This window comes from Rana temporaria, chromosome 2 (assembly GCF_905171775.1).
Source record: "Rana temporaria chromosome 2, aRanTem1.1, whole genome shotgun sequence".
Taxonomy (NCBI): domain Eukaryota; kingdom Metazoa; phylum Chordata; class Amphibia; order Anura; family Ranidae; genus Rana; species Rana temporaria.
Genome location: NC_053490.1, coordinates 4,148,229 through 4,162,473, shown reverse-complemented (window position 1 = coordinate 4,162,473; position 14,245 = coordinate 4,148,229). Strand labels below are relative to the sequence as shown.

The 14,245-nt window shown below is 47.5% G+C and overlaps 1 protein-coding gene across 1 annotated transcript; it reads right to left on the bottom strand.

The window, feature by feature from the left end:
• Positions 1–590: 590 nt before the first annotated feature.
• LOC120928406 (olfactory receptor 2AP1-like) lies at positions 591–13,141 on the bottom strand. Its single transcript, XM_040339508.1, has 2 exons — positions 12,995–13,141; positions 591–1,947 (listed from the first exon to the last, which is right to left on the bottom strand). Exon 2 carries the CDS (start codon positions 1,913–1,915, stop codon positions 929–931), a length of 987 nt encoding a protein of 328 aa, XP_040195442.1. The 5' UTR covers positions 1,916–1,947; positions 12,995–13,141; the 3' UTR covers positions 591–928.
• Positions 13,142–14,245: the final 1,104 nt, after the last annotated feature.

Sequence of the window (14,245 nt, the reverse complement as noted above, 5' to 3'; positions counted from 1 at the left end):
CGCGTCGTATCTTTAGTTTGAATCCTCAAACCAAGATACGACGGCATTTGGGTAAGATCCGACAGGAGTACGGCTTCGTACGCCTTCGAATCTTAGATGCAATACTTCGGCGCCTGCTGGGTGGAGTTTGCGTCGTTTTCAGCGTCGGGTATGCAAATGAGCTTTTTCCGACGATCCACGAACGTACGCGCGGTCGTCGCATTCTCTTACGTCGTCTCTAGTCGGCTTTTTCCGGTGTATAGTTAAAGCTGCTATTTTGCGGCGTATAGATAGACGTGCCATGTTAAAGTATGGCCGTCGTTCCCGCGTCGAAATTAGAATTTTTTTTTTTGCGTAAGTCGTCTGTGAATAGGGATGGACGTAAGTCACGTCGAAGTTCTAAAAATGACGTCGTTGTGACGTCATTTCGCGCAAAGCACGGTGGGAAATTTCGAAATGGAGCATGCGCAGTTCAATCGGCGCGGGGACGCGCTTCATTTAAATGAATCACGCCCCCTACCCGCCCAATTTGAAATACGCGCCGAGAGATACACTACGCCGCCGTAACTTACGGCACAAAATCTTCCTGGATTCGACTTAGAGCCAGGTAAGATACGGCGGTGTAGCGTATCTCTGATACGCTGCGCCTGGGCAATTCTATGTGAATCTGGCCCTTGGATCCTTCATCGGTATGCACCTGTTTATGGGTTTCCAAAAGGTCCTTCTAAGCTACTTAGTCCTCATGCAGAAAATGGTGGGGTTAGCCATGTGTGCCATGAACAGAATAAGGATATTCATGTCTTCATTGAGGATTAACTTGACATGGTTGGTGGCAACATTCAGAAAGGCAAGGGTTCGAGAAGGTGATTCCATAGCATAGTAGTTCTATAAGACGTTAAAGTCCTCCAGTCCACCAGCGCCCCTCCATAGCACAGTTTCCGGTCACCCCCTAAAGGTGTTCTGAGCTTGTAATTACATTCACTGCTGGAATTCTTGGATTTTTCATCAGGATCCACCTTTGGATAAGGCTCTTAAAGGTCCTTCTAATCTCCTTAGTCCTCAAACAGTAAATGATGGGGTTAGCCATATGCGGTACGAACGTGTAAAAGCAGAGAATAAGGACGTTCACGTCTTCGTTGAGGATCAACTTGAGTTGGTTGGCAACATACACAAATATCCGTGGGATAAAATATAGACAAATAACACTCAACTGGGTGGCACATGTGTAATAGGCTCTCCTTCGATTCACGGACTGGCTCTGTGTGATGATGACCCGGATTAGGACTCCATAGGAGAAAAGGATGATGAACAGAGGCAAGAGAAGGACAAGCATAGCAATGATAAAAATGGTACGCTTCAGGGAGGTCACGTCATTGCAGGCCAAGGACAAGACCCCCGAATTGGTGCAATAGCAGCTTCTGACTTCCTGTACACATAGTCGTTCCCCAGAGTCCAGAACAGCGATTGTTACGCCAATAATACTTGTGAAGAGCCAGAAGAAGCAACAGACGAGGATGGTACGTCGATTGTTGATTATTGATGGGTACCTCAGGGGTTTGCATATGGCAACATAACGGTCAACGGCCATCAGTAAGAGGATGTAGGAGTCAAAGCTCCCAAGGAAATGGGCAGAAAATACTTGGAAGAGGCATCCAGCATATGAGATTGACCCATCATTAAACCAGTACTTGGCCACGATCTTCGGCAGAGTGATGGTATCAAACAGCAAGTCGGAGATGGCGAGGTTCAAGATGACCACATACATCGGTTGGTACAGATGTCGGTTGCAAGTGATCAGTGCTATGACTACACCATTCGAGAAAAGCGATGTGAGATAAACCAGGAACAGAGCAATGGAGACCGGGGCGTGAAACTTCTCCCCAATTCCTGGGAATCCAAGCAGAACCAATTCAGAGATGGCAGACCGATTATCCATGGACCGGCGAAGGTTCAAGTAGAAGGATATCCCTAAAATACACAGTGACAGAGTTTGTAAGGTAATAAAGATACAACAATAAAAACAACAACTCTAAAACCACAGGTGACTTTATGAAAGACAAAACAAAACATATAAAGAGGAGGTCCAACAGAGAAGAAAAGTCCCTCCCGATCTCCAGATACAATCAGAGAAGAAAAGTCCCTCCCGATCTCCAGATACAATCAGAGAAGAAAAGTCCCTCCCGATCTCCAGATACAATGGAACGATAATCAACAACGTATCCAATAAATAGGCAATTATATTTTTCCTGACCAGGCTTTGTTTTTCTAGAGACTCGGCTAAACACTAAAGCCCCGTACACACGATCAGGCTTTTGCCCAGCCAAACTCACATCGGAATTCCGACAGAATTCTATCGGAGAAGACGTTCTCTCTCTAAACTCCAATGGAATTCCTCGGAAAATCCTATGGAAAAACTCTGATGGTCGGAATTTCCGATGGAAAAAGTCAGACGGACATTCCCACCATGTGCATTCCCATCTGAGTTTTTCCATCGGATTTTCTGAGGAAATCCTGATCGTGTGTACGCGACATAACCCTACGTTCACACCTATTTGCTAGATTCAGAGAGGGCGTCCTAACCTTGCGGTGGCGTATCGTATTGTGTTTACACTACGCCGCCGTAAGTTAGTGAGGCAAGTACATTATTCACAAAGTACTTGCCTGCTATGTTACGGCGGCATAGCGTAAATCGGGCGGACGTAATGGCGCCTAATTCAAATTTAGCTAAGGGGGCGTGTTTTATGTTAATGGGGGGTGACCTGACATGATTGACGTATTTTACGAACGGCGCATGCGCCGTCCGCCTACATATCCCAGTGTGCATTGCGGCAAAGTCCACGTCTTATTGATTTCGACGTGGACGTTGTAAAGGAATGACCCGGGACACCCAGAGACTTTGCGAGGATGGGGGATACTCCTGTGTCAGTGTCACTGATAACTCTTGGGTCCTAGTCCACCCTGTGCCCTTTGGGCATGGGGTGGCAAGTGAATCATAATTCATGTATTACATGAGATGGGACATTAATAATAATTCATGTTTGCAGGATGTCTTGAGATATCACAAGTTGTTGGCTATTCAATGTGGTGACTCATTCTATGCTTAGCTCTGACTAGTGACATGCTAATTGAGTCAGGGCCTGGAAGACATTTCATTGTCCTTGTGAAAGGTGTTAATTGCATAGACTCCTAAGATATTCCATTAACCATTGTGTAAGGCCTTTAATTGTGTGATAACACTGTCTAAAACCTATTGATGCTCAGAGGTGTGAATAGGTGTCAAGCTGTATGCGGAGACAGAGCGTCTGTCTAGGGAACTCATTGTGTGATGATGTTTTGGTTGTTATGCTGTTAATGAAGGAATGTTTAGTAATTATCCTTAGTGTGTGATTAGGGGGGTGGAGATCTCATTGTTGCTTTAATGCCTTGTACTGTATATAAAGCTGAGAAGAAACCATTAAAGTGTCATTACATTTGAAACCAGAAGCACAGAGCTGTGTGTCTTGTGTCTGGGGGGAATTCTTATGGATCGGGTCCTGTTGGTTGGAGTGTCGATAAGCTGTCGTGACTGGGATGGAAGCTCGTAAACGGTGGTGACCGTTACAAGTGGTGGCACAGCAGTGGGATAATTCCATCGCTAAAAGGACGGCTACAAGGACACAGGACGATGGAGACGTTGTATGAACGGCTGAAGCTCTCTTCCCTCAAGGACTTACTGGAGAGCCGGGGCAGACCGGCCAGCAACCGTAAGAGAAGGGACATTATTACAGAGCTTGTCGAAATGGATAGAGCTGAGAGGCCCAGCGTAACGGACAGGACACCCGATGAAGAGTTTTTTGACCAGGCTGTTAGATGTGGACTGGCACAGTATGGACCTAATCCTCCACCGGAGACCATAGGCCGGGTTATAGCGGCTGTGGATGCCACTTGGCTAGAGCAAAGAGGTGCTGCAGCAGCAGAAGTCACAGCAGCACCAACTGAAGAGAGGGGAGAGGTACAGATGCCAGTCACCATGAAAGTGGAGTTCCAGGGAGCCGGGGCAATTGGCCCCTCTCTCTAGCAACAAGCTGTGGTGGTAAAGCGTTTACTCCCAGCTGAATCTCTGAGGCAGAGCAGGATGATACTGGCTGCTGCACACAACTTCAGCTTGAGCTGACATCGGGGGATGGGACTGTGGTCTCCCCCCAAAGCGACCCAGCAGAAGAGCTGGCAACAGAGCAGAGTGCCACAAGCCTCTGCTCTCACCTAGCAGGAGAGGGAGTTCCTGGGGCAGTGGATTGGACTTAAGTCTCCACTGGTATACCCCAGGGATGGGGGCCAGTTGGCCCAGATCCCCAACCACATGATGGACTGAGCCCAGTCACCCTGTCTTCTCTCCAGCGGCGGAAAGGACTCCAGGGAGAAGGGCCAGTCCAGGCCTCTCCCCAGGGGCAGGCAGGTTCTCTGAGGGAGACAGAGGTTGGCGGGGTGAGTAATGCTCTGTTTGGAGCAATTTATTTGGGGTACGGTATGGATACCAGCATTGGAGGACTGGATCTACTGACTGACTTCGGAGTCAACCCGTTCGGGGTCTCCTCCTGTGTCAGTCTCCCACCGAAAGGGGAGAGATGTAAAGGAATGACCTGGGACACCCAGAGACTTTGTGAGGATGGGGGATACTCCTGTGTCAGCGTCACTGATAACTCTTGGGTCTGAGTCCACCCTGTGCCCTTTGGGCATGGGGTGGCAAGTGAATCATAATTCATGTATTACATGAGATGGGACATTAATAATAATTCATGTTTGCAGGGTGTCTTGAGATATCACAAGTTGTTGGCTATTCAATGTGGTGACTCATTCTATGCTTTGCCCTGACTAGTAACATGCTAATTGAGTCAGGGCCTGGAAGACATTTCATTGTCCTTGTGAAAGGTGTTAATTGCATAGACTCCTAAGATATTCCATTAACCATTGTGTAAGGCCTTTAATTGTGTGATAACACTGTCTAAAACCTATTGATGCTCAGAGGTGTGAATACGTGTCAAGCTGTATGCGGAGACAGAGCGTCTGTCTAGGGAACTCAGTGTGTGATGATGTTTTGTTTGTTATGCTGTTAATGAAGGAATGTTTAGTAATTAGCCTTAGTGTGTGATTAGGGGGGTGGAGATCTCATTGTTGCTTTAATGCCTGGTACTGTATATAAAGCTGAGAAGAAACCATTAAAGTGTCTTTACATTTGAAACCAGAAGCACAGAGCTGTGTGTCTCGTGTCTGGGGGGAATTCTTATGGATCGGGTCCTGTTGGTTGGAGTGTCGATAAGCTGTCGTGACTGGGATGGAAGGTCGTAGACGGTGGTGACCATTACAGACATAAATGACCTAAATCCCTATTCACGGACGACTTACGCAAACGACGTAAAATTTTCAAATTTCGACGCGGGAACGGCGGCCATACATAACATTACTATTCCAGCTATTTGATGGAAAAACTTTAGGCCTGATAATGCGTTACGTAAACGGCGTATCTGTACTGCGTCGGCCGGGCACATCTAGTGATTTACATATTCTACGCCGACCGCAATGGAAGCGCCACCTAGCGGTCAGCCTAAAAATTACACTTTAGGATACGACGGTGTAGGACACTTACGCCGCTCGTATCTGAGCCTAATTTGAGCCTAATCTACTGATACGCCAGCCTAAGTCTCTCTGAATCCAGCTATATGTGCTTTTTGGTGTTTTTTTTGCAGTTTGCAGAAACGCAAAACAGTCATTTTAACCGCTTAAGGACCGCCGCACGCCGATATACGTCGACAGATTGGCGCGGCTGGGCACGTGGACGTATATATACGTCCTCTTTAAGAGTCCAGTCATGGGAAGCGAGCGCGCCACCGGCGACCAGGTCTGAAGCTCCGTGACCGCGCCGGCAGGACCCGATCACGGCCGGTGTCCCGCGATCGGTCACAGGAGCTGAAGAACGAGGAGAAGTGAGTGTAAAACAAACCTTCTCTGTGGCAGTGGCAGTGATCGTCTGTTCCCTGATATAGGGAACGACGATCAGCGACGTCACACGTCCAGCCCCGCCCCCCCACAGTAAGAAACACATAATAGGTCACACTTAACCCCTACAGTGCCCCCTAGTGGTTAACCCCATTCACTGTCAGTGTAATTTTCACAGTAAACAATGCATTTGTACAGTGCTTTTCGCTGTGAAAATGACAAGGGCCCAGATTCAAGAAGCAATTGCGCCTATTGCGCCTGTGTAACCATAGGTTACGCAGCGCAATTGCTTACTTGCTCCGGCATTACGAATGCTCCTGATTCAGGAACATCGTAACGCCGACTGCAGCCTAAAATCTGCGTGGCATAAGGCTCTTATGCCACGCAGATTTTAGGCTGCATTCTTGCGTTAGCCGCTAGGGGGCGCTCCCATTGTGCTCAGTGTATAGTATGCAAATTGCATACTAACACCGATTCACAATGTTGCGTGGGCCCTGCTTACGCAAGTTACGTCGTTTCCGTACGGCGTGCTTAGCGTAAGGCTGCTCCTGCTAATAGCAGGCGCAGCCAATGCTAAGGATACCCGTCATTCCCGCATTGCGACGTTCAAATTTTACGTCGTTTGCGTAAGTGAATAGTGAATGGCGCTGGACGCTATTCACGTTCACTTTGAAGCAAATGACGTCCTTGCGACGTCATTTGCCGCAATGCACGTCGGGAAAGTTTCCCGACGGAGCATGCGCTTTACGATCGGCGCGGGAGCGCGCCTAATTTAAAAAATTCCCGCCCCCGGCGGGATCATTTACATTGCGCGCGCTTACGCCGGGCAATTTTGCCGGCGCGCCCTCGCAATTTACGGAGCTACTGCTCCGTGAATTCGAGGGCAGCGGCGCAAATTTGCGGGGGCGCAGGGCAAAATCGTTGCCCTGTGCCTCCGCAAAAAAAGAGCAAATCTCTTTGAATCTGGGCCAATGGTCCCAAAAATGTGTCAAAATTGTCCGAAGTGTCCGCCATAATGTCGCAGTCACTAAAAAAAATCGCTGATCGCCGCCATTAGTAGTAAAAAAAACATTTGGCTGGAATGTTTTTGGAAAGGGTCGGGTTACTTTTTTCCCACAGCAGATCGCGTTTTGCGTGTAATAGACTTCAATGGAGTCGCACCAGAAGCGCAAGTGTTGCATTCCCCCCCCCCCTTTAAAAATAATGGGGTAGATTCAGGTAGCAATTGCGTCTGCGTAACCATAGTTACGCAGCACAATTGCTTACTTGCGCCGGCGTTTCGAATGCTCCTGATTCCTTGTTACGCCGACTGCAGCCTAAGATATGACTGGCATCTTACGCCAGTCATATCGTAGGCTGCATTCTTACGATGACCGCTAGGTGGCGTTCCCGTTGTGCTCAGTGTATAGTATGCAAATTGCATACTAACGCCGATTCACAACGTTACACGAGCCCTGCGTACGCAGTTTACGTTGTTTCCGTTCGTCGGGTTTCGCGTAAGGCTGCTCCTGCTATTAGCAGGGGCAGCCAACGCTACGTATACCCGTCGTTCCAGCGTCGCGAAGTTTAAATTTTACGTCGTTTGCGTAAGTGAATCGTGAATGGCGCTGGACGCCATTCACGTTCACTTTGAAGCAAATGATGTCCTTGCGACGTCATTTGCAGCAATGCACGTTGGGAAAGTTTCCCGACGGAGCATGCGCACTACGTTCGGCGCGGGAACGCGCCTAATTTAAATGATCCACGCCCCCTACGGGATCATTTAAATTACGCGCGCTTACGCCGGGCATTTTTGAGGAGCGCCCACGCAAATTACGTGGCTACTGCTTCGTGAATGAAGCGTAGCGCAGATAATTTGCGGGGGCGCAGGGCAAAAACGGTACGCTGCGCCTCCGTAAGAAGTGCGCAGCGGTACCTGAATCTAGCCCACTGTATATTGCTAAGGTTACTAAGAAGCCGGCTGCCGCGTCATTGACTGCCCATGAGTTATCAGCTGTCAGCGGGATTCCCCCGCTGACAGCTAAATGTAAACAAAAGAATTACAGGCTAAAAAAATGAATGGAAAAAAAAAACAGCGTGGGGGTCCCCCCCTCAATCCATACCAGATATGAAGGGCCTGGTATGGATTTGGAGGGGAACTCCACGCCCAAAAAAATGGCGTGAGCCCCCCCCCCCCCCAATCCATACCAGATCCTTATCCAAGCATGCAGCCTGACAGGTCAGGAAAGGGAGGGGATGAACGAGCGCGAACCCCCCCCCCCCCGGAACCATACCAGCCCGCATGCCCTCAACACGGGGAGGTGCTTTGGGCCACCTGGGGACAAGGGCCTCTTCCCCACAACCCTGGGCTGTGGTTGTGGGGGTCTACGGGCGAGGGGCTTATCCAAATCATTTACATCGGGGGGGGGCGGGATCTGGGGACCCCCTTTCTAAAGGGGGCTTCTGGATTCTGATAAGCCTCCTGCCCACAGACCTCCACAACCACAGGCCAGGGTTGTGGAGAAGAGGCCCTTGTCCCCATCAACATGAGGACAAGGTGCTTTGGGGTGGGGGAGCAGAACCCCCCCCGTGTCCCAAAGCACCCACTTATTTTGAGGGCATGCGGCCTGGTATAGTTCATGAGGGGGGGCGCTCGCTCGTCCCCTCCCTTTCCTGACCTGCTGGGCTGCATGCTCGGATAAGGGCCTGGTATGGGGGGGACACACAAATACACTCTCCTGACCTCTGCAGTCTGTGCTCTACACTCTCCTGACCCTCCGCACTCTGTATATTACACTCTCCTGACCCCCGCACTCTGTATATTACACCATTCTGATCTCTGCAGCAAGGAGGATATCCAGCATCATCTAGCCCTTTCCTCCCAAGCCTGACAGCCCCTGACCCGGCTCTTTTATTCATTGGATTTCAGTTCCTCCAATCATGGAGACGGAACATCCACTCTTCAATATTTGCATAACTCCTCCCAAGAGCCAGCCCACTGCTTGTATCAGGGCTGAGTACTGGGGGCAGGGTGCTGTGATGTGTTTGGGAAGCTATGTACAGCCCCTGCTGGCCCCTCCCACCCGCCACCATCTGCCTGCATTACATAGAGAAGCACAGAGACCCAGTCATGTCATCACAGAGAGTAAAATAAGGTTTGTCATGAAAATGTTCTACTAACGAGATATGAGAGATCCCTCTACTGAGGACACGCCTCCTCCTCCTTCTACAAAGTTACAATGTACAGTCTGATCACTGGGGGGGGGGAGACTGAGGAAATGACCCCTCCTCCTTCTACAAAGTTACAATGTACAGTCTGATCACTGGGGGGGGGGGGAGACTGAGGAAATGACCCCTCCTCCTTCTACAAAGTTACAATGTACAGTCTGATCACTGGGGGGGGGGAGACTGAGGAAATGACCCCTCCTCCTTCTACAAAGTTACAATGTACAGTCTGATCACTGGGGGGGGGGAGACTGAGGAAATGACCCCTCCTCCTTCTACAAAGTTACAATGTACAGTCTGATCACTGGGGGGGGGGGGAGACTGAGGAAATTACCCCTCCTCCTTCTACAAAGTTACAATGTACAGTCTGATCACTGGGGGGGGGGGGGAGAGACTGAGGAAATGACCCCTCCTCCTTCTACAAAGTTACAATGTACAGTCTGATCACTGGGGGGGGGGAGACTGAGGAAATGACCCCTCCTCCTTCTACAAAGTTACAATGTACAGTCTGATCACTGGGGGGGGGAGACTGAGGAAATGACCCCTCCTCCTTCTACAAAGTTACAATGTACAGTCTGATCACTGGGGGGGGGGAGACTGAGGAAATGACCCCTCCTTCTTCTACAAAGTTACAATGTACAGTCTGATCACTGGGGGGGGGAGACTGAGGAAATGACCCCTCCTCCTTCTACAAAGTTACAATGTACAGTCTGATCACTGGGGGGGGGGGAGACTGAGGAAATTACCCCTCCTCCTTCTACAAAGTTACAATGTACAGTCTGATCACTGGGGGGGGGGGGGGGAGACTGAGAAAAAGACCCCTCCTCCTTCTACAAAGTTACAATGTACAGTCTGATCACTGGGGGGGGGGGGAGACTGAGGAAATGACCCCTCCTCCTTCTACAAAGTTACAATGTACAGTCTGATCACTGGGGGGGGGGAGACTGAGGAAATGACCCCTCCTCCTTCTACAAAGTTACAATGTACAGTCTGATCACTGGGGGGGGGGAGACTGAGGAAATGACCCCTCCTCCTTCTACAAAGTTACAATGTACAGTCTGATCACTGGGGGGGGGGAGACTGAGGAAATGACCCCTCCTCCTTCTACAAAGTTACAATGTACAGTCTGATCACTGGGGGGGGGGAGACTGAGGAAATGACCCCTCCTCCTTCTACAAAGTTACAATGTACAGTCTGATCACTGGGGGGGGGGGAGACTGAGGAAATGACCCCTCCTCCTTCTACAAAGTTACAATGTACAGTCTGATCACTGGGGGGGGGGAGACTGAGGAAATGACCCCTCCTTCTTCTACAAAGTTACAATGTACAGTCTGATCACTGGGGGGGGGGGGGGAGACTGAGGAAATGACCCCTCCTCCTTCTACAAAGTTACAATGTACAGTCTGATCACTGGGGGGGGGAGACTGAGGAAATGACCCCTCCTTCTTCTACAAAGTTACAATGTACAGTCTGATCACTGGGGGGGGGAGACTGAGGAAATGACCCCTCCTTCTTCTACAAAGTTACAATGTACAGTCTGATCACTGGGGGGGGGAGACTGAGGAAATGCTCCCTTCTATCTGCAGCAAACGGATTACATCATCTCAGCCTAGGTAAAGTCAATGGGGTAGATTCAGCAAGCAATTACGCCTGCGTATCCATAGATATCCATAGATACGAAGCGTAATTGCTAAGTAGCGCCGGCGTAATGACTTTCTGTATTCAGAAAGCTAGATACGCCGACTGCAGCCTAAGATACGACTGGCATAAGGCTCTTACGCCGTCGTATCTTAGGGTGCATTCTGACGCTGGCCGCTAGGTGGCGTTCCCGTAGTGGTCAGCGTAGAGTATGCAAATTACATACTCACGCCGATTCACAAACGTACGTCCCCCCGGCGGTCGTGTTTTACGTCGTTTGCGTTCGCCGCTTTCGTCGTAAGGCTGCTCCTGCTATTAGGAGGCGCAGCCAATGGTAAGTATGGACGTCGTTCCCGCATCGCGATTTTCGAAATTTACGTCGTTTGCGTAAGTGGATCGTGAATGGCGTTGGACGCCATTTACGTTCACGTCGAAGCAAATGACGTCCTTGCGACGTCATTTACCGCAATGCACGTCGGGAAATTTTCCCGACGGAGCATGCGCAGTACGTTCGGGAACGCGCCTAATTTAAATGATCCACGCCCCCTACGGGATCATTTAAATTACGCGCGCTTAGGCCGGCCCCTTTTACGAAACGCCGCCGCAAATTACGGAGCAAATGCTTCGTGAATGAAGCGTAGCTCCAGTAATTTACGGAGGCGTAGCGTAAAAACGGTACCCTGCGCCGCCGTAGCAGTGCGCGCCCCTACCTGAATCTACCCCACTGGCTAGAACTCAAGGATGGCTAGCTAATGATAAAAGGCGGAGCTTTCCTGATTAAAGGCGGAGCTTCCCTGATTATTGGTGGACCTTTTCTGATTAAAGGCGGAGCTTTCCTGATTAAAGGAGGAGCTTTCCTGATTAAAGGCGGAGCTTCCCTGATTATTGGTGGACCTTTTCTGATAAAAGGCGGAGCTTTCCTGATAAAAGGAGGAGCTTTCCTGATAAAAGGAGGAGCTTTTCTGATTAAAGGCTGAGCTTTCCTGATAAAAGGCGGAGCTTTCCTGATAAAAGGTGGAGCTTTTCTGATTAAAGGCTGAGCTTTCCTGATAAAAGGCGGAGCTTTCCTGATAAAAGGTGGAGCTTTCCTGATTAAAGGCGGAGCTTTCCTGATAAAAGGCGGAGCTTTCCTGATAAAAGGCAGAGCTTTCCTGATAAAAGGCGGAGCTTTCCTGATAAAAGGTGGAGCTTCCCTGATAAAAAGCGGAGCTTCCCTGATTAAAGGTGGAGCTTTCCTGATAAAAGGTGGAGCTTTCCTGATAAAAGGTGGAGCTTTCCTGATAAAAGGAGGAGCTTTCCTGATAAAAGGCGGAGCTTTCCTGATTAAAAGCGGAGCTTCCCTGATTAAAGGTGGAGCTTTCCTGATAAAAGGTGGAGCTTCCCTAATTAAAGGCGGAAATTTCCTGATAAATGGTGGAGCTTTCCTGATAAAAGGCGGAGCTTCCCTGATAAATGGTGGAGCTTTCCTGATAAAAGGTGGAGCTTTCCTGATTAAAGGCGGAGCTTTCCTGATAAATGGTGGAGCTTCCCTGATAAAAGGCGGAGCTTTCCTGATAAAAGGAGGAGCTTTCCTGATAAAAGGAGGAGCTTTCCTGATTAAAGGCGGAGCTTTCCTGATAAAAGGAGGAGCTTTCCTGATAAAAGGCGGAGCTTTCCTGATTAAAGGTGGAGCTTTCCTGATTAAAGGCTGAGCTTTCCTGATAAAAGGTGGAGCTTCCCTGATAAAAAGCGGAGCTTCCCTGATTAAAGGTGGAGCTTTCCTGATAAAAGGTGGAGCTTTCCTGATAAAAGGTGGAGCTTCTCTAATTAAAGGCGGAAATTTCCTGATAAATGGTGGAGCTTTCCTGATAAAAGGTGGAGCTTTCCTGATTAAAGGCGGAGCTTTCCTGATAAATGGTGGAGCTTCCCTGATAAAAGGCGGAGCTTTCCTGATAAAAGGAGGAGCTTTCCTGATAAAAGGAGGAGCTTTCCTGATTAAAGGCGGAGCTTTCCTGATAAAAGGAGGAGCTTTCCTGATAAAAGGCGGAGCTTTCCTGATAAAAGGGCGGAGTTTCTCTATATTGTGACGTCACAGTCAGCTCCTCTCTAAGTGACCAATAAGAGTGAACAAGGTCTTAGCTGATTGGAGATTCCTATTGTTAGTTTGTAAATGATAAAAGTCGGTTTCGGGTCCCACAATCCGGATCCGTCTGGAAATTACCTTGATTTCCTCTGCGGGCGCGTCGGTCTCAGGAAGTGTCGGGGTCGGCGGCGTCCATGGCCGGGGACGAGGAACACAAAACACGGCCTGAGGACGGGATGAATGGAGGAATAACATCGTTACCGGCTGATTGTGAAAGGTCTGACGTCAGACCATCCGCTGCTATTTATTCCCGTCTTATCTGCGTACTGAGCTCCCGTCCCACCCCATCCCCCCCGTCACCCACATTTACAATACAATACTTCCCCTTTTCTACTTCCCCTTCCCGGAGGAGAGAGTCAGTCCCAGCGCATCAAACTCCATCGCCGAGGATTCCACTTCTTCATCCCATCCATTGATTATTTATTTATTGATTAACCCCTTCATGAAGGAGGCCAAAAAACAAACTCCAACCCTCCAAAACTAAACCATAGCAAATACTAATCGCTAATCAATAATAATAAAATACGATTATTTTGTCGTTATCGTTTAGTTACGTATTTTATCGTTATTGATTAGCGATTGTTATTTTTAGTTATTTATTTTGTCTTTATTGTTTAGTTATTTTTAGCTAAAAATAACTAAACAACAATGATAGAATAAATACAGCTACAAATAATATTAACCAATCAATAATAATAAAATAAATAACCAAACAATAATGACAAAATAAATAACTAAAAATAACTAAACGATAACAAAGAAATAAATAGCTAAAAATAAAAATCGCTAATCAATAACAACAAAATAAATAACTAAAAAAAAAAACAATCTCTAATCAATAATAATAAAATAAATAACTAAACAATAACGACAAAATAAATAACTAAAAATAACAATCTCTAATCAATAATAATAAAATAAATAGCTAAAAATAACTAAACAATAACGTCAAAATAAGTAACTAAACAATAATGCCGAAATAAATAACTAAAAATAACAATCGCTAATCAATAAAAATAAAATACGATTATTTTGTCGTTATCATTTAGTTACTTATTTTATTATTATTGATTAGCGATTGTGATTTTTAGTTATTTATTTTGTCTTTATTGTTTAGTTATTTTTAGCTAAAAACAACTAAACAACAATGATAAAATAAATACAGCTACAAATAATATTAACCAATCAATAATAATAAAATAAGTAACTAAACAATAACAACAAAATAAATAACTAAAAATAACTAAACGATAATAAAGAAATAAATAGCTAAAAATAAAAATCGCTAATCAATAACAACAAAATAAATAACTAAAAAAAAATACAATC

Coding starts and splice junctions, on each gene's coding strand:
- LOC120928406 (XM_040339508.1), bottom strand. CDS start 1,915: ATGGATAATCGGTCTGCCATCTCTGAATTGGTTCTGCTTGGATTCCCA.